A 21,961-nucleotide genomic window follows, 5' to 3' on the forward strand; every position below is an offset into this window, starting at 1 on the left:
GAATTCTATTGATATTGTTAAGAACAGTTTTAAAAATTTAAGAAATATTCATTCACACACACACCCCAAAAAAAAGCTGTCTGGAAACAAGCCATGCTAAGGCCAGGCATTCATAAGTAAGAATGAGGAATGAGCCTCTGTGTGATTTCTTTGGGAGGTCAGTTGTGGGCCCCCAAAGAGCAAAGAGTAAGAGTAAAAAAAAAAACAAGAAGGGAGAAATAAATGTAACATTTGAAAAACAAGAAGAGTGGATAGAAAACACTTAATAGAGAAAATAAAAATTCAAGTTCAGGTCTGAGGTGATGGAAGAGGGACACTCAGCACTAGTTCTCTCTTTCATGGGATGAAAACAAAACAATAGACTTGAAACCTGTCGTGGAAGGAAGGGCGGGTGAGCACTGGAAGTTTTCTGCACAGTAAATAAAACATGGCACATTCCATAGACTAAGGAAAATGATAAAGCAATACCCTGGCTCCTGGAATACAAAATTTAGTTGAGAAGTGGACCCTCTGCTCCTAGGTAATAAAGTGATGGTGAGTTGGCACAGAAGACTGCATCCTGCAGACAAGAAGCCTAAGTAAATCCCTGGCCTGGCATCTGAAAACAAGCTTGCTTCACAAAAGAAATTAACAAGAAGCTCGGTGAAATTTTAATGCTAGAAAGGCTGTTGTCAGAGACTCGGCTACACTGAGATACAGTCACAGCTCAGACTTCTCATGGACATCTCAGTGCAGAGCTGGGCAAGCAGCAGTCACAGGTAAAGTCAAGACAGTTATACCTGGGTGAGTTTCTCTGACACAATATACTGACAAATTAATGCTCACACACACACACACACACACACACACACACACACACACACACACACACACACACACACAGTGAAAGGCATTCCAAGCATGTCCTATGTCTTATATGCTTCTTGTGCTCCAGCTTGCAAAAAGCCTTTAAAAGCAAAGGTATCCATTCAGCATGACTCATATCTGCCCTAGTTTCCTATTCAATGAGGAGATCCTGCTGCAACCCCAATACTGTCTACATATCCATTGTACAGAATAAAACATCTTAAGTGAAGATATGCTTAAAGCGGCCTATCCCTCCTAAGCTCCTATGGTAAGACAGTCTCACTGCTCTACCATCAATATCCATGTGCAGTGTATTGCAGACTCCTGAGGGTACACACCACTAGTACAAGCAAAGCCTGCTTCTGCTCCAACTAGTTTGGTGACCATTGAGAAGAATGAGGATAATCTGAAAATACAACCTACTACTCTCACCCTATTTCTTGAGAATTTCAGCTCTAGGAGATCCAGAGAGATCTAGCCAAGAAGATGTTTTTCCTCCATTTATTATCATTTTAATATGGATTTTTATTTCTTGTCATTTGATATTTTTAATTTTTCTTTTTTCTTCTTTTATTTTTTAAATGATGGGGATTTTCATGTATCATAGGCAAGTGTTCCAGCACTGAGTGACAGTTCCAAACTTTCAATTTCTTTTTATTTATCTATTTATATTATTTTAAAAAGTTCTTCTCCCTTTCTCTCTTCTCCATCCCACAATAACTGGACATCAACTCGAGGGCCTGGTGTACATTATACCCTGAGTTACATTTTCTGAAGAATTAACTTAGCTCCAGTCATAGCCCAGTCTTTCTTGAACCCTAGTGGACCTTCTACTTAATGAAATGGAGAAAGCATACAACTCCACCTGTTAGCCAGTACAGGTTGTGGGGGAGGAGAGTGAGGTTAAATCCAGGGCAAATATCCATACCATAGCAATAGAGATCAAAACATTATGGTAGGAGAGATCACATCTATATCTGATTCAACAGGAGCCAAGGCTGCAGCAAGGCAGACTTCATGTGGCTGGTTGACTCTGGTGATGGAGTGTCACAAAGTATAAGCTATGATTCTAATTGCTAATCTTCACCATGAAATATCTTCAGTCAGTCCATAGACTATGCGACATGAATGCAGCAACCCACCTAAGAATCACTTTTAAATAACAGAGTTACTATCAACAGTTTCTTTAGAAGTCTATAAATCCTACCAGTGTTATGACTCCAGGAAGAGTCAAAATTGAGAATGTATACCAAAATTTATGCTGTCTACACATCTGCTTGAAATGGCAGTTTTTCTACTCTATAAGAATTGCAGAAATGATGATTTACAATGATCTTGACAGGGTAATCTCTGCTGTAAAACTGTGATCACAATCAATGAAGATATAAACACATTGTGTTATAAACTATTTAGTAAATGAACACAACTTCACATGAGAAATAAACCAATTATTCCAAGTTACACAGGAAGAATTCAACATATTATGAATATCATCCATACAAAAGTAAAGAACTGTATGTGTGAACTCATGTGGAAACCTCAATATAAAAAAATATGAAAAGTAGCGATACATAGTGGATGAACAGTATGAGTTAATGAAGATAATTAAAAATAAGAGAAAACAACTCAATAGAGAGAGATTCTGAAAAATAATACAAAGCTTAGAAATGAAAAGCTTGATAAGTTGAACCAAAATCAATTAAACTGGGTATGGCAGAGCACACCTGAAAGTAGGTGGAAGACTTGAAACCTCAGCTACAGATCAAGTTCAAGTGCAAGATCAGTCTGGGCTGCATCCTACCCCATCTCATCAAACAAAATTAGTCAAATGCCTTACCAATAGATTAACTCAAGCTAAAGAGAAGAACGTCACTATGTGGCCAGCAAGATGGCTCCATAAGAAAAGATGCATGCCACCATTTCCTGAAACCTAAATAGTATTATGCAAGAACGACTCCCCCAAGTTGTCTAGTGACTTCCGCATGTGTGTTATTGCAAGATCATGCAGGTATACACAAAGGAAAAAATAAATAGTGAATAAATAATAATGTATAAAAGTTAATATCATTTCTAGAAACTTATGATGTTGTTGAATTAAGTATATAAATAATGACACATCCATTATAAACTTGTTAGTAGACTTAAATGCATTACTGCTTTGTGTTTGGAAAAATGTCATGAAAAAGTAAGTATTTGGATATTTTATATAGGCATTTATAGATATATTTATATCTATATATAGTGAAATATATATAGTGTGGGCAAAAATTTCCAAGTAAATATTATGGATTAGTATTAATTTGATGGACTTCAGAAGAGTGGAGAGTAAGAACTCTAGTGAGAAAATCATTTTACTTTAGAATTTCAGATGTGAAGAACACTAGCAACTAAAAGAAAAGATGAGGTAGAGAAGAAACAGAAGTTCTTAGAGGGTCTTTTAATTTATTAATTAATTGTTATTATTATTATTACTATTTTTGTATTTTTGGTTTTTGAGACAGGATTTCTCTGTGTAATTTTAGTGTCTGTCCTGGATCTTGCTGTGTAGACCAGGCTGGCCTCCGAACTCACAGAGATCCACTTGGTTCTGCCTCCCAAGTGGTGGGATTAAAGGCGTGTGCCACCACCGCCCAGGTCTTTAAATTTATTTAATGTGATTTTTGATTTATATGTTTTAAAAACAATGTTATTGAGTAATGTCAACTTACAATTTTATGATATACATCACTTATTGACTCATACCATTAAATCTTGCTTGAAATGTCATTGCATTTAAAATTACTATAGTGACACCAGCTTTTGTTCTGGTTGGGGTTCACATAGTATACGTTTTTGCATCCTCCTCCTTCCAGCATTTGAATGTCTCCATATTTAGGGAAAGCTTCAGTTAGCAATTTCTTCCCATTATGCCAATGTTTAGTCTCTTCCTACAGCATACAAATACAACAATAGTTATCAGGTGATTTTTCCCCTAGAAGTTTTAATCTGATGCATATAAATACCAAAGCATGCTGCTCTTTGTTCTAAACTCTTTGCTAACATGTTCCTTTGTAGTGCAAATAGGCATAGATGATAGAGATTATATCTATGCCTTCTGAGAAGAGACAAGTTAGCTTATGATTTTTAGATGACAAAGACAATATTTATTCAAAAACTAAGAGAAGAAATGTGTTATCTGGGGTAATAATGTCTTCCTCTGAAGCAAAGAACAAGGAAAACTAGTGACCATTATACAAAATTTGAGTTCTCTAAATTTAGGATTTGGATTTGTTTTTGTTGTTGTTGTTGTTGTTTGCTTTGTTTTTTTTGTTTTGTTTTTGTTTTTGTTTTCCATGTTACAATTTACTATGAGTACATATATTAACTGGTCCCTATTTATATCACTTTGTGGGAACTGTGCCTCAGAAAAATGGGCTATTTCTTCTAGAATTGTTGGACAATGAGGCTTCATGAACCCCCCTAACATCATAGATTATTGGCAATGAAGTATGAATCATGGAGAAATCAGGCTGGTACTCACATGGATGCTTCAACCTCACTGGTTAGCTTTCATAATGTGGAAGGATCTATACACACTACTAGAAGAGAACAGTAGTTATCAGTCATACCCATGTGTTATCCCTGAGAACAATGATAATGACTGGCATGGCAAGATGTATCCACTGCTCTAACAGTGAGATGAATGTTAGAGGAGGAAACAGCCACTTTCTGAATGTACTGAAGTCTCCATGAACAAGACAAAATTTATATTTTGCACTATTACTAAGCTGAAAACCTGCCCTAGGAAAGAACCTACTACTATTATTCTGCTAGTTGGATATAGTATAAAATTAACTTCTATTGATTTATTATTATTCCATAGATTAATGCATTTCTCAGCAATCATCTGATAAGAATCTATCTCCAGTAGATGATGATTAGCAGAGAGGCCCACAATGGCCAAGATCCAGAGACAGAAATTGAAGAATGCTCAGGTCTGCATGGAAGATCACTGGGGAAGAGGAAGAAGCAAGAGTGTAAAAAGTCAGATGACAGTGGATAACTACAAAGAAACAGCATTGTACACCAAGGCAGAGGCACACATGAAGGCACCGCAGGTACAGTTGTGTCCACACCACATGTGCAAGCCCTAGTGAGACCACATCCCAGCATGACAATAGGAGTTGGGCAAAAGTGCCAAGGCCGAGCCATGGAGCTATTGGCAACTGTTAGCTGCTTGGAGTGGGAGAGAGCATTTCTCTTACACATCTGCCTTAAGTTATCGGTAGTTTTCTCTTAAGAGTCCCTGGTTGATATGTAAAATTGAATTAATTATAAAATAAATTTTTTTTTTAAAAAAAGAGTCTACCTTGAGACATCAGATTACTTCCTTCAGTTCCAGCTCTTTGTGAAAGGTGGTTTTACAGATAAGACTTTGTGAAAGGTGGTTTTACAGATAAGAATGGAGGAAGGATTTTCTAGGAGACTTTCTCAGAAAACTACAGGCCAATGACTTTCTAAAGTAGGGAGCATCTCAAAACATAATATAACTTACTCTACGACACTTGAAAAATCAAAGCTTTGGCAGAGAAGCTTGAAAACTCTGTAGAATGACAGGATTAGATGAGTCTAAGTCATTACTATTGATACCACAATTGCATGGAAGGTCATCCTTACAAGTCACGGTAGAGTATACAATTGTTAGTACATCTATTATACCCAGGCTGATGCTTCAGGATGTATGAAAAGACCATTAATTAAAGACCAAACATGTATTAATCTATGGAATAATAATAAATTGCTAGAAATTGATTTCATACTATATCCAACTAGCAGAATAATAGTAATAGGTTCTTACCTAGGGCCTATGACCTGTCCAGACACAGGTTTTCAGCTTAGTAATAGTGCAAAATATACATTTTGTCTTCTTCATTGAGACTTCAGTATGTAAACATATGAGGAAACCTAACACTAGAAAAGAAAATCTACTCAATAGTCTGCTTATGATCAAGGCTTCTGTACTTGGGAACATTTGTTTTTCCCCATATGCTTTGTGTTCTTTTCTCTTACCACTTTCTGGCCCCTATATAATTAAAGATTAATGTAAATATTATTTTTACTATTCTATCACAGGTTACACTAAATGCTATAACATGCCTGCTTGACTCATTGTTGTTTGGTTTTGTTATGTTTTATTTTTTATTTGTTTGCTTCTTTGGTTGGTTATATGAGACATGGTTTTTCTGTGTATCCCTGCCTGTCCTGGAAACCTGCTTGATTTTTTTACAGCCTAAAATGAACTTTTTTGTTCATCACTTTCAATTAACTCTAGAACCTTTTAATACCTCCTTTTAGAAGTATTGTTGAGAAGTCTCTTAAAGAGTCAAATTCTCAATACACTTTTAAGATTAAACTGTAAACAATAGCAATTCCTGTTTAGTGTCAAAACGTAGAACAACATTTACAAACACAAATGAAGGGATACCAATGGGTTTATGCACTGTGAAATTGTTTAGAGAAATTAATGTTAAATCTAATTTCATGTCTCTTATTATAATATTGAGTATATAACTGCATGTATATTAACAGCTGTATGACTCTGGCAGTTAAGGAATGAGGAATACCACAGAAGATTTACAATGTATTAAGTTCAAATGATTGTGAATCTGAAAAATATAATTTCTGGTGAAATAAATAGAATAATCAGTAGGAAATTATGTGAATTTTTTAGAAAATCATTGGGTACAGACCCACAAGCAGAAAGGTATAAAAGCACAAAAAGGAAGAACACGTTGTGGCTTGAGAAGACACGTTTCCTGCAGAGAAGAGGAAAAGAAATGGGCAGGTATTTAGAGGGGGAGGCTGAAAGATAGTGAGCTATAAAAACAACATTAAAAATATTGATGTAGTATAGAATGTTCATGTTTTTATAGTTATAGTAAGTGGCATTCAAGTACACTTCACCCTCTATCTTCGGTTTACATGACATACTTCTTAAATATACATATCACACTTAAATATACATATTGTAGAAATTTTCAAATCTGCACAGTAAAAAGAAAATTCTACCTGTGAGCATAGTGGCAAGTGAGGGCGTTAACAAAAACTGATTTTCTAAATATTTGGGCACAAATTTCGAAGCTCCCTTAAAAGTGAGGGACTCTGTGGATTTGCACAGGGAGAAGCATATCAGCAGCGGGTTCCTCAACAGACACTGAAACAGAACAGGTCACATCACAATCATTTCATCTCTTCATATGCCAACAATCAATCTGCAGAAGTAGCTTCCTACAGTCTAAACAGAGTGATGCAAACAAAACTACAGAATTCCAGAATAGACACATTCCATAGGAGATCTGCATTTGGTTCTTCTACACAGCAAAAATAGCTTTTATCTCTGGATGTGTTACCTTTTGAAAGTATCTCTTTGTGCATTATTAGATACACTCATATTTTTGCATTCACCTGACTCAGCTGGTGAGTGCTCTATAATTTTGCACCATTTGATTCCAAAGTATTTATTGATTCCTCTATGATCAAATACTTATGCCACCGTCTACTCCCCACTGTCACACACATGGTTAGAGTAGAAAACCCCATACATGCACTCTTGATCTCCTACAACAGAGCATCTTTAGAATTGTGTGCCCTTGTAAGGGGCTTGGGGACATTTGGGATTTATGAGTAATTTATTTCATTTTTTTGGTCCAAACTGTTCTTCAAGTTGTACCTTTTTACAATAACACCTTAATATCAGAGAGTCTCATTTCCTAATGATGCAGCTTATACGCTAAGATTCATCAGAACAATATCTCACTCAGGTTCATCAGGACCTTGCAGAAATGTACCATGGCATTGGAACGTCACTGAGTGTGGGAAGGTCTTCCAGTTGTGAGCAAGGCCGTGTGTGAGTGTTCTAAAACATAGCCAGTAGTACTGCCAACATTACAGCAAAGAAGCCTTGAGATAATTCCATCCTTCAGACTGTGAGCACTTTAGTCCCCCCACACACAGCTGAGAAAAATAAGCTTCCTACAAATTTTGCACTAATAAGGAAAACAATTTACTGTCATGCTACTAAGTTTTGCCATACAGCAATAGCTAAGGGACATGGAGCACATATTTAGAAACACTTGATAACCTTTACTAACATTCGTAGGCTTCCAAAACTTTGTCATACAGACACACACAAGATAGCATTTCTTTTGTGTTTCTATGTTTTCAAGCATAAATGTGTGTTTTGGAGGATGGAGAGATGTGTCAGTTGGCAAAGTACTTGCTTTGCTCAAGGACCTGAATTCAGTCCCCATAACCCTTATCAAAATGATATTATGGCACACACTCATAATATCAGTGCTGAGAGATGATGATGGCAGGGATGATAAACTAGTCTAGCCTACATAGCAAGTACCAGGCTAGTGTGTACTTCAAAAAAGAAAGTAAACATTTATAGTCCCTGAGGAATGACACTTGAGGTCATCTGAACTCCACACGTATGTGTACTCATTTGCATGTGAACCTGAACGTATGTGAACACCTACATAACATACATGCAAATACATGCAAACCTGTGTGTTTCTTCATATAATTTAGAAGTTCAGTTTGTGTGTGATGTACTATACCTCCTTATGGATTGGATAATTTTCCTAAGAATTCCTTATTCATTCCAAATATTAACTTCTTGAATTTAGGTAGCCATTAGTTATCTACTGTACTGGATACAGATTCATTCATAGAATAAACATTTTTGACTTTATATTATCTCACCTAATACCTTCTACTTTGTGTTTTACATTGGTTAAAACTTACTTAGAGCACATTTTCACTTTTGTTTTATACATGTATTCTCTTTCAACATTTACTTATTATACCTAAAGAACATTATAAACCTGGAAAGTATCTATTTATATAATATGATATAGGAATTTGGATATTTATCATAGAATACACTGAGCAATATTATCCTCCTTGCTTATGTTATAGAAAATACTTCTTTAATATATATGTATATAGACACACAGAGAGACAACCAATTGTTAAGTTGTCTACTCTATAACTATGATTTATTTAGATGTGCATAAGAAATTTGTTATTCTTTAAAATATAAAATGCATGCCATATGATTGTTTATTATTACATTGAATTTATAGATTATTAGACTAAATATTTTATACAGGAACATAGCCTTTTTATGAATTAGCATTATACATCTGTCAATTTCCCAAAATGTTATTAATACAGATTGGTTGCATTCAATTTTCTTTATGAAAGTTTTAGACATAGCTGTTGAATGAATTTCTGAGTTATTTACAACTTTGTGATAATGTTTCAGTCTACAATCCAATTTTAGATTTAGATAAAAGATATACAAATGGCAAGGCATGAGACAGGGTCAAATTATCACTGTTTAAAGATTATATGCTCTCGTGTACAGAAAAACCTAAAGTTAATATTAAAGCAATATTAAAATGAATACCTTAACTCAGGAAATTTGTAGCATATAAAAACCAAACCATGAATCTTAGTAACATTTCATTAGCCAGATGAACTTGCTGTGAAAGAAATTGTGGAAACACTCACAATCAAAACAGCTGTAGAGAAAATGCCTGGAATTAAGTTTGACCTTAGAAATGAAGTACTTCTATAATTAAAGTTGTAAAACACAGATGAGAGAAATTGAAGTAGACACACAAACACACACACACACACACACACACACACACACATATATATACACACACAAAAGGAAAAGACATACATGATCATGAAAGAATAAATGCTAGAAAAAGAAAAAGTGAGCTATACTTTCAATACAACCTCAAACAAAACACCAGTGATGTTATTTCAGAACACTCTTGAAAACAATATTGGAATTTATACGGTAGAGAAAAAAGACACCAATAAGTTGAATTAACATGTGCCACAACAAAGCTGGAAGTGTCAGTATATCTGATATCAAGACATGCCATAGAGCCACAGTAGACAAAGAAGCGTGACATAGACAGAAACAGTTTTACCCAGTGAGCCAAGGGTAAAGCTATGCAATTATCCAAGAAATAATCAGTCATTTATAGCCAGTTGATTTTTGATAAAGAGTCAAAAGTAAACACTAAAGAGACACTTCTTCCATAAATAAATGTCCACACGCAGAAAACTGTACTTTGACCTCTGCTCTCATTCTGTAGAAAAAGCCAACTCAAAGGTGATTAAAATGTAAGCATAAGACCAGAAGCTACAAATCTCCTAAGATGTAACAAAAAGGCTGCACTATATCAGTATGAGCAAGTTTGTTATTTTTTTGTCTACAGCTCCAAAGGTACACAAAACAGAAGCAATGTAGATAAATGTGATCATTTAAAGAAAAAAAAACAAAAACAAGAGGCTTCTGTTCAGGAAAGAGAACTGTTGGGCCCTGGCCCCCCTTGTTTTTTGAGTAGCTGTTGCCCTGCTTGCTGACTTTGACCAGTTGGTCTCCCTAGGCTAATGCTCTGCCAGATTCCTTCCTCCTAAATGCTTACTGGAGGTTCTTTGTTTATGTATCCTGAATTTGCTGTATGCAAATTTGTAAAACATCTGTAGGGAACTTCTGCCCTCTGGGGTTCTCCCATTGTGCTGTAAGCCTGTATTTAAGGTTTCCTCCCTCCTTCAATAAATGGCATTCAGCATTTTGCTGAGACAAATGACCAACTGTTCTTGTCTCTGTTCTTTGATCCTCAGCCCCTCACTTGGACATGGTAAACAGGTGATGGTAGCTCAGGCATTACTGCTCCAAGTGGAGGTTCCACTGAGATCTGAGAAAGAAGGAATGCTGCTGATGGACACCTGAAAGGAAGGCTGGCCAGCATTTTAAAGAAAAGAGAAGGTAAAGGTGGGGTGAATTGTTATAAATTATCATGGGTGCAGGTTGTTCAAAGTCGTTACTGGAGGGACAGTTAATTGGACTGCTGAAGATTTCATTCAGATCCTCCAAAATGTTAGTCCTTGGTTTCTGGTCTCTGGGGGATTTAATATACCAGATTAAAGGGAAAGAAAAAAATTAAAAAAGAAAATCTTCCCAATAGAGAAGAGGGAAGGAAAGGAAATTTCCCAATAGAAAAGGGAGAAAATTTAAAAAAGAAAAAAAAAAAAAAAAGGATTTTCCCAGTAAAAAGGGGAAAAATATTGAAACTAGGCCTAAAGATTTTAAGGCCCTGTAAAAGAAAAATAAAGGAAAGAAAAAAGCCTCTTCCCAGTCTTAATAAAAAAAGAAAAGGCTCTTTCCAATATAAAAATCTCAGGATAGCTAAAACTCTGAGCTCTTTCTGCCTTCCAGTACAGAGTAGCAGCATTTGAATTACAAAGAATCAACGGGTGGGCCTCACTGCTGCTGGCTGAACAAGCAAGCAAGCACAGAGGTTAAAAATACGGACTTATGCAGGGACACTTGGCTCGGTCTGGGAGGGGGGAATGGACCTGCCTGGACTGAGTCTACCAGGTCAACCCCGGTCCTCGGGGGAGACCTTGATCTGGAGGAGGTGGGAATGGGGGGTGGGCTGGGGGGAGGGGTGGGCGAGAGGGGGAGAACAGGGGAATCTGTGGCTATTATGTTGAACTGAATGGTGTTGTAAAATAATAATAATAATAATAATAATAATAATAATAATAATAATTAAATAAATAAAAGTAAAAATTAAAAAAAAATATGGTTGTCTCTTTGCTTAACTTTGGTTTAAATGTTTTTTTTATTTTTCCATTGGAATGGGAATAATTCAACATTAAAGATCCCTTCATGGGAAATGTTTTCTGGTTTTCCCTTATGGTGGGAATGATTCATTATTAGTAGTCCCTTCATGGGAGAAAGAGGAAGTTAAACCAGAGTGCTCAGCGGGAGTGCACACCCGGTGTGGTGGACAAAGGCGTGTATGGCAGCATGGGAGATGGCCCAGAGCGGTGGACAGACAGGTAGGTACAAGCTGGTGGGAAGCTTAGCTGTGAGGCTGATGAGGGGAACAGACTCAGGGGCGGGCAAGGGAGCAGAGGCCCAGGGAGGGACCAGAGCTAAAAGTTTAAACGGGCCCAACTTCTGGTAAAAAATGGTTTCAGTCAGGACATGGAATGCTAAGTCAATGCTATTTAAATTTCCAGGGATATTAATCATTCATTGTATAAAGGATGTTCTGTTCTTTTGATTGTCTTAATAAATGTTTGGATGAATGTTTGATTTTCATGGTAGATAAACTAAAGGAACAGGATTCATAATTCTGAACTATATATTAGGTGTGCTGTTGTCTGTTGATCACTACTAAAAATTTGGCTCTGCTCTTTAAGTTGCTTTCTAGAAATTCTTGGTTTAATTCTATAGAAATATAACACCTGAAATGGATTAGGTTGTCAGCTTATTAAATAATGTTGTTGCTTAGATTAAAAACCCATAAAAAATAATCTCTTACTGATGAAAAGGTTATACAATTATTTTTCCAGTAAATAAAATACAGATAAATTGTTTGATCCACATTGTTAATAATTGGTGATTTACATAAATGTGTTACTTGGGATCTATAAAAAGGATCTTCTTTTTAAGATTTTATAAAAATACTCTAGAAGAGTATTACCTAAAGTTACCTCTTCAAATCCTATAGAGATTATATTTAATGCTTTTATAATTGACGGCTCCTTACTAAAGAAAAATTGGAGACTGAAAACACATTAGTTAAGGAACAGTTAGATGCTGGACATATCATTTCTTCCACTTCACCCTGGAACACACCTGTATTTGTTATTTTAAAAAAGTCAAAAAATGGAGGCTATTACAGGATCTTAGAGCTATAAATAAAACCATGCTTCTCATGGGAGCAACATAGCCTGGTTTGCCTGCCCATGTGGCAATTCCTAAACATTGGCATTTAATTGTGATTGATTTCACCATTCCTTTACATACCGAGGACAGTCCTTGCTTTGCTTTTAGTGTTCCATCAGAAAATCTCAAAGAACCTCATCAGAGATATCAGTGGGCGGTCTTGCCCCAAGGAATGGCCAATAGCCCTACTATATGTCAAATTTATGTGTCTTTGGCCATAGCTCCAGTTTGAAAAGCTATTCCAGATATTTATATGATTCACTGTATGGATGATATTTTATTGGCTGCTGAAGGCAAAAAGCTTGTTTTTGATGCCTTTTCTAAATTACAAGAGGTTCTTAGCCTGGATAATTTACAAATAGCCCCAGAAAAGGTACAAGTATCCTTTCCCTATCATTGTTTAGGTCATGAATTGTTACACACAGGCATACATCTACAAAAGATTACTCTGTGTACAGATCAGCTACGCACGCTTAATGATTTCCAAAACTTTCTGGGAGATATTCAATGGCTTCTGCCCACTATAAAGGTTCAAACAGGTCAATTTCGTCCTTTGTATGCCTTTATCTCCCTGTGAATTAACAGCTGAAGGGCGTACAGCCCTACAACATGTGCAAGAGGCCCTGGAGCAAGCTCATGTGCATTATACAGATCTTTCTTTTCCCTTATTGTATTTGATATTTTGTTTTTCTCATTCACCTACTGGAGTGTTTTGGCAAACAGGTCCTATTCTATGGGTACATTCCCCAGCTTTTCCAGATAAAACCATTACTCCTTATCCTCAGGCTGTTGCTCAGATTATATTTAAAGGAATCAAGATCAGTGTTCAAACTTTTGGTAAGGAGCCAAATATTGTGGTGACCCCATAAACTCAGTCTCATATAGCATGGTTGCAAGCTAATGATAATGACTGGGCTATATTGACATGTTCCATGCAGGGTCAGTTTGATACTCACTACCCCTCCAATGATGTGTGTCAATTTTTTTTAATTGCATCCTGTTATATTTCTCAAGATAGTACAAATGACTCCTATTCCTCAGGCCCATGTGGTATTTACTGATGGCACTTCATGTAGGTTTGCTATGGTAGTTTCTAATAACATAGTAAAGAGAATGAAAGTCCAGGGCACTTCTGCCCAGATGGTGGAGGTACAGGCACTGTTGCTTGCTTTACAGATGTTTTCTGATGAACATGTAAACATTTATACTGATAGCCAATATGTGCCACGTGCCATTGTGCCTTCGGAGACAACAGCCTACATACCATCCATCTCTCCCATTCATGAATATTTATTGCAAGTGCAAGGAATAATGTGGGACATATTAGAGCTCATAATCAATTACCTAGACCTCTAAGTGAAGGTAATTAGAAGGTTGATGCCATTACTCATATGGCTGTCACATTAATTTGTTCTGCTTTTGAAAAGGCTACTCAATTGCATCAAAGTTATCATCTTAATGCTAGATCTCTTCATCATCATATGGGCATAACCCGGGAACAAACCATCGAGATAGTTAAATCATGTCCTATTTGTGTTGAATTTTTACCTGTTCCTTATTTGGGAGTTAATCCCTGAGGACTTTTACCTAATCACACGTGGCAAATGGATGTCACACACATGCCCTCCTTTGGAAAAATACAATATGTCCATGTATCTATCGATACATATTCCATTTTAAATTTTGCCTCTGCCCATTCAGGTAAAAAGGTTAAGGATGTAAAGAACCATTGTCTTCATGCTTTTGCTTATATAGGAGTGCCAAAATGCATAAAGACTGATAATGGTCCCGCCTACAGCAATACGGGATTTTCAAAATTCTGCCAAGATTTTTCTATTGTTAATAAGACTGGTATTCCCTATAATTCTCAAGGACAGTTTATAGTAGAATGCTGTCATAGTACCTTAAGAACATATTTTGCTCAAGTAAAAAGGGGAGAGCTAGGGGCTCATCTTTCCTCTCCACATTCTATTCTTTCCCTTGTTTTATATATTTTAAATTTTTTGTCAGTGGATTCTGCTGGAATATCCCCTGCAGATAAGCCCTAGAGGGCTCCTGTTGCAAATCATCCTCTGGTGTGATCTTTCTATTGGCACTTGGAGGGGACCCAATCCAGTGTTGGTGTGGGCCGGGGGTTCTGTTTGTGTCTTTCCACAGGACAATGAGGTTCCTTTTTGGGTTCCTGAGTGCTGTGTGTACCCTGTGGCTGCTGCCAAATCCAAACATGGCAGAGACCTATTGGGCCTTTGTAAAGAAGTCTCCCCTTCTGATGCCAGTGGAGACTGAGGGCCCAATATGACTGGCCTTGACAAGCATCAACATAAGCCTAGGAACTGTAGCCATGTGGTTGGATTCTTCAAAAGATAATGTATGTTAACTGCTTTTCCAAGAATGTTTGAGAATGTGTCACCCAGATACTTTGGAGATTAAAGGGTAACCGACATTTGGTAGCATGGTCACTGACCTCCATTTGTTAATAGTACCATGCTAGCTAAGCCTTTTCATTTTCACAATCCTCTTCAAGCTGGTGTAGTACCTACTTTTCAGGAATGGCTCTGTGCAACATTTATTGGCCTCCTGAAATTCAACTAGCCCCCCCCCTTGAAGATACCTTAAAATTTGTGAGCCTGAATATAGCCATTATGAGACCATTAGTTCTGCTCCTTGTGTGCTATCACTGTTTTTCTTTGTGGTTCTTAGTTGTTCTTTTGCAGAGCTGCCAGCTTAAGTCATGCTGGGATCAAGAAAAACAGGCCTTAGTAGTTCTGATCCAGGAGTTGTATCCGTGCCAGTGGATCATGGCAGTAAGACACAGATGGTGCTCACATGCTCCAGAAGAGAATTTGACATTGCTGCTGCCATTGTTGCTATTATAGCAGTGGCAGCTACAACTGCTACTGTTTCTGGGATTACTTTTTCACAGTTGGTTACTACAGCTAGCAGAGTAGAGACCCTGGCAGCAAAAGTAACTACTACAGTTAATTAATCCTTCATTCTATTGGACATGATACATTTAATTCAACAGTTATATACATTTCAGTTGGCTTTGAAAGTTATAAAATTATAAAACTCAAGTTCTACTTGGCTTTTAAGATACCATCTTATGAGGGCTCTAATTTGCAGCAAGGCTTGTTAAGGAAGGCTCAGTTGCCTTTAGCCTACTGGCTATGGGTGGGTTAGGACTTCTGTTGGTCTTTTCTGTGTCAAATACACAGATTGCAAGCCCAGCGCCACTTTGAGATCTTTGGCAGTAGTTGACTCTACAGCTCACACATGGTTGAGCCTATATGACAATGAGTATTCAATGAAGGGTAATGTCTGGGGGGCATGCACCAACCTAAGGCAGAGGACCTGTAGGGCCTGGGCAGGTACTCCCTATGACAGGTAAGGTGACATGCTGATGTCCCAAGCATCCTAAGACAGAAGCTCATTTTTTAGTAAAAAGGGGGGACCTGTTGGGCCCTGGTCTCCTTTGTTTTTGAGTAGCTGTTGCCCTGCTTGCTGACTTTGACCAGATGTCCTCCCTAGGCTAATTCCCTGCCAGTTTCCTTCCTCCTAAATGCTTACTGGAGGTTCTTTGTTTATGTATCCTGAATTTGCTATATGCAAATTTGTAAAACATTTGTAGTGAACTTCTGCCCTCTGGGGTTCTCCCATTGCACTGTAAGCCTGTATTTAAGGTTTCCTCCCTCCTTCAATAAATGGCATTCAGCATTCTGCTGAGACAAATGACCCGCTGTTCTTGTCTCTGTTCTTTGATCCTCAGCCCCTCACTCGGACATGGTGAATGAGTGGTGGTGGCTACATGGTGCTACAGAGAACAATCACTGGAGTGGAAAGATAACCCATAGAATGGGAGAAAATGCTTGCCACATATTCGTCTGTCCAAGGATTAACACGCAAAACAGGTGTGGTTCTGAAGAAATTAAACAACACAAAGGTAATCCAATGTAAAAATGGATGTATGATCCAAATATGTATCAAAAGAAGAAATATAAACAGCTGAGAAATGATATAAAAATGTATAAAAACAATCAACCATTATGGAAATGCAAATTAATGCTACAATGAAATACCTCTTATCCCAGTTAGAGTGATGTTATGGTCTAGATATAAACTTCTCCCCACAAGTTCAGTTAGTTGGTAGCTGCTTGGTCCTGTTTGTGGGGATTTGGAAACTTTGTCAGGAGAAGCAGAAACCTGGAAAGAGCATGCCTCCGCTAGGACAGCTGTGAGCATCATGCCCTGGCTCTATTTTCTCCCCCTTGCTTTCTACTCTAACAAGACAGGAGGTGATGAGAGAGTTGCAGCCACCTGTTGTCCCCCCCCCCATACCTGCCAATAGCCATGCCTTCTGTGCCATAACTGACAGCACTACCCAAAATGCTGAGTCAAATTAAACTCTCCCTCTCTTAAGCTGCTTCAGCTCAGCATTCTGCCTCAGGGATAACAATTGGCTATTATCAGAAAGGTCCAAAATTCAACAACAACAACCAAAAATTCTGCCAAAGGTGGAGGAATAGAAACTGCTATACATTGTCAATGGGGATGTGGCTATTATGAAAAAAGAAATTAATTTTACTCAAAAATTAGGAGCGGATTGGGCTACTTCATATATAAAAACATAAGCATTTATATTCCTCATAGTTTTAAGAATCAGACCATGGTTGATTGTCTCAGTTACTTTGGCTCAGGCAGTACATGCTCATACAATCCTTTCCTGCATGGTAAGGACAGAAATAGAGAGAAAATAATGAATCAGATTGCCACAGTCCTATTCAGGATGACCTAAGGACTTCTGGTTAGGCCTCATCTCTTAGATTTCCCAAAGCATCCTAATATTTTTTTCTGGGGAAAAAAAAAAACAACCCTTCTTACCATACTAAACTTTAGGGCACACTAAAGAACTGTTGAAAGTACAGTGATCTCAATGAAAAATGATCAGCATACCAAAGAAATACCTGTACAACAAATTAACTACTATAATAGTCACAAAAGCTATAATTCATATTTGAACTAGTTACCTACTAATCAATAAACTGTAAGTGTGGTATCTTTTTATTTATTTATTTTTTTATCTTTTTAGAATTTTATCTTAATTTTATTTTTATCTGTTTATACATAAAAGCATGTATATGTAATAGAATATAATTCAGCAGTAAAGAAGAATGAAATCTCATCATTTGTAACTTAATACATGAAGTGATGAGAAATAGATTAAGTAAGTTAGACATAGAAAGAAAAACACAAAATGCTCTGTCCTGTATCTAGGTGCTAAGAAACAGTTTATCTGCAGGTAGAACACTGGTTATAATTGGGCATAGAAATAAGATTGGGGAAGGATAAAAAGTGGTACAAAACCATGCAAGGAATGAATGAGCTTTTGTGTTTTGGGCAGTGGGATGACCATGGTCTCCAATAATCTGTTGTGTAATTTTATAAGGATTTTCAAAAGAGTGCCTTAAATACTACAATACAAAATAGTTATAAGGGTGGGATGAAGAAACACTAATAATCATGAATCAGTCAGTGTCTGCCATCTTCAGTGTGTGAGAAACCATGATGATCCCCATTAATATAGATAGTTAATTCATTTTGTTCAAAGAATTTTAAATGATAACAAACTTTAAAACACTGATTCTTAAATTTTACAAAATATTGTTAAAAAATTCAGCTTAACATTTAACAATGTAAAGCAGTTATAATTGTTTAGATTCTGCATTATTAAATAATACCCACATGTAATCTTTGTATAGAATGAAAATTAAATGGGCCAGCTGTGGTATTGCATTCCTGAAACCCTGGAATTCCAGAGGCCAAAAAAAGGTTAAATACTCAAGAGTAGCCTGAGCAATATAATACAACTTTAAAAAGAATTAAATTTTTGATGACCTACAATCAAGTATTATAAAGATTCGTGATTTAATACAAAGAAGTACTTGGAGAATAGGAATTTGTGAAAATAAATCTTACATAGTATATCTTAGTACATTTAGCTTTGATAGATAGCAAAAATCATATCATGAATGAGGTTCCATGCTCAAGCACTAGCTCCTGCTCACATCTACTCTTATAAAGTTACTTTAATCCACACAATGCTGTCAACTCAGTTCTTCACAGAAAAAAATTAAAAAATTCTTAAAATTCACATGGAAATGCAAAAGACCAAAGATAGCCAAACCATCCTAGACAATAAGAACACTGTTACAAGTATCAGAGTACATGGTTTCAAGTTACACTACCGACAATAATAATAATAATAATAATAATAACAAAAAACATGTACTGGCACTAAATTAGACTAATTAATCAATGGAAGAGAATATCCAGACATAGCGCCATGCACCCACTCCACCTGAGTTTTGACAAAGAAGTCCAAAAATACAGATTGGAGACAACAGCCTCTTCAACATATGATGCTAGAAAAATTGAACAGCTACAGATATTGATTCAAGCTTCATCCTTGTCTCTCACTCTGCACAAAATTAGTTACAATTGGATCAAAGACCCCAGTATTACATACAAAACTCTGAAACTACTGGAGGATAAAGTAGGAAGTACATTTAAAGATAAATAAAGGGCTTTCTAAATATGGTTCTAGTGACTGGAGGAAAAATGTAAACAATGGACATGTGGAATCTCATGAAATTAAAATACTTCTTTTCTATAATGAAAACCATTAATATAATGAATAGATGGCCTAGTAAATGGGGGAAAAAAACTTCCCAATATAAATGTGACAGATAGTTAGAATATACAAAGAACAAAATAAACCTAAAGAAAGCAAGCAACCCAATTAACAAAAGTTCTAATCTACTGTACTGAAAATTCTCTAAAGAAGAAACAGATCTATTCCCTCATTCTCATCCCCAGCACTTTAGAAGACTTTCTGTGATGACCTCTCTTCACCATCTACCCTTATTCTAAGTAGACTAAATAAGCAGATCCTGATTGAACACTATGCCCTCCTCCCTCCTGTGAACAACTTCCATACCCTAGCCATTCATAAGAGTCAGCTCCCAATATCCAGAAACTTATTTTAACTGGAACCCTGAGTGGCCACACCTATGAGGTACACAGAAAATTTCCTGCCATACAACATAGCCATCATACTTTCCTGAAATTTGCAGAGGAAACAAAGACCAAGGAAATGGAACACCCATGCAGAAAAAAAATGAGAAATTGTATCTAGATCTATAATCATCCCAATCCCAGATGCCTAGATATCAGCATAAGAACATAATCTATAACATCCAGGGCAATATATCTCCACTAAAGCCCAGCAACCCTACCACTGTAGGAACTGAGTATTCCAAGATAGCTGAAGCACAAGCAAAAGACCTTAAAGAACCCCATGTATATAAAGATGATAGAGGTTCTTAAAGGGAAAATAATTAAATCCCTTAAAGAAGTCCAAGAGAGCAAAAACAAACAAGGGAAAGAAGTGAATACAACTGTTCAAGACCTAAAGTGGATAAGAACAATAAAGAAAACCCAAACTGAGGAAAATTTGGCTATGAAAAAATTAGAAATTAAAATAGAATCTGCAAAGCCAATTTCACAAAATGAATACAAGAGATAGAAGAAAGAATCTCAGACATTGAAGATATGATAGATGAATGAATACACTGGCCAATGAAAAGGTTAAATCTCCTGACACAAAACATCCAGGAAATCTGACATATTATGAAATGACAAAAATCTAAGAATAATAGGAATAGAGGAAGGAGAAGAAATCCAGCTTAAAGCCCAAGAAAATATGTTCAATAAAATCATAGAAGAAAAATTTCCTAACCTAAACATCGAGATGCCTACAAAGGTACAAGAAGCATGCAGAACACCAAATAGATTGGACCAGAACAGAAAGTCCCCTAGGCATTTAATAGTCAAAACACTAAACATACAAAACAAAGAAAATATTAAAAGCTGCAAGAGGAAAAGACCAAGTACATATAAAGGCAGACCTATTAGAATTATACCTGACTTTTCAAGAAGTTTATAAAAAATAGAAGGGCTTGGGCTACAAACTTTAAAAGACCACAGATTCCAGCTCAGGCTACTATACCCATCAAACATTTCAATCACCATAGATGTCGAAAATAAGGTATTCTTTGATAGACCAAATTAAAAAATATCTACAAATGCATCCCTAAATAAGGGGCTAGAAGGAAAACTGCAACCTAAAGAGGTTAACTGCACCCATAAAAACATAGGGAATAACTAATCTCACACCAGCAAACCAAAAGATGGGCAGCACACACACACACACACACACACACACACAAACACACACTACCACCACCAGCAGCAGCAGCAGCAGCAACAACAACAATTACTACTACTACTACTACTACTTCTACAAAGTAATAGGAATGGTCTCCATTCACCAATAAAAAGACATGGGCTAAAAGAATGGATATGAAAACAGGATCTAATTTGCCACATCCAAGTGTCATGTCTGGCTTCATAGCCCTGCAGCAGGAGCAGTCAGGGTCCATGTCTGTGGCCTATGTTACCATCCAAAGCCGTGGGAATGTCCCTAGTCTGGGCTATCACCTGGAGCCACATTGAAATCTCAGTGCTGCTTAGAGTCTGCCCTGCCCTCACCAGCTGCAGCACTCCAGTCAGCTGGCCCTGGCCCTCACCAGCTGCAGCTTGCACATCACCTGGGCACTTGGAAGAACTGGCCCTGGTGGAGTGGGTGTGGGAGAGCTGGTCCTGATGACAGGAGCTCAGGAGAGCTAGTCCTGCCCCTTGCCAGCTACCACAGGCAGGTGGCCACTCCACCCACCTGGGCAAACCAAGAGAACTGGCCCTAATGTTGAGCTCATGGGAGAGCAGGTGGGCTGACCAACTCAGTAACCACCCATTGCCCAGTTCCAGGGCTTTGAGTTGGCCCACTTCAACGTCTACCCTATCTAAGAACTTTCGGAGCATGTGAAGAGTCTGGTCCTGCAGAACAAAAGCTGAAGATCTCCATGACACAGGGAAACAAGTTATCTATGAGGAGTCATGTTGAGGATCCAGTATTGATAGTGTAGCAGAAACCAGAGGCCACAAACCTGGCCAATGACTTCTTACAAAGACCATTTGCAAATCAAGCAGTTTGGGCAAAAGAGTAGACTGGGTGATACACTATAACACACCACAGAGAGATGTTTCTGTTTTGATTAATTTTTATTTATTTTTTTAACTTTTTATTTTTTATCATTTTTATTTTTTTTTTGAGGGGAGGTTTTTACGGGGAGAGGACTATATGGAAAGATGAGTGGGGTTGGGGTATATGATATGAAATTCACA

General features: G+C 37.1%; 1 protein-coding gene across 2 annotated transcripts in view; it reads right to left on the bottom strand.

Moving 5' to 3' along the window:
• Positions 1 to 21,961, bottom strand: part of LOC102907246 (solute carrier organic anion transporter family member 6C1-like) — a 95,827-nt gene that overhangs the window by 45,586 nt on the left and 28,280 nt on the right. For both annotated transcript variants that reach the window (XM_042259911.2, XM_076549690.1), the window contains exon 7: positions 6,895 to 7,039. In XM_042259911.2, the coding sequence (XP_042115845.1) occupies positions 6,895 to 7,039 (145 nt within the window). The remainder of the gene's footprint in view (positions 1 to 6,894; positions 7,040 to 21,961) is intronic.

The sequence above is a fragment of the Peromyscus maniculatus genome, chromosome 13 (genome assembly GCF_049852395.1).
Source record: "Peromyscus maniculatus bairdii isolate BWxNUB_F1_BW_parent chromosome 13, HU_Pman_BW_mat_3.1, whole genome shotgun sequence".
NCBI lineage: Eukaryota > Metazoa > Chordata > Mammalia > Rodentia > Cricetidae > Peromyscus > Peromyscus maniculatus.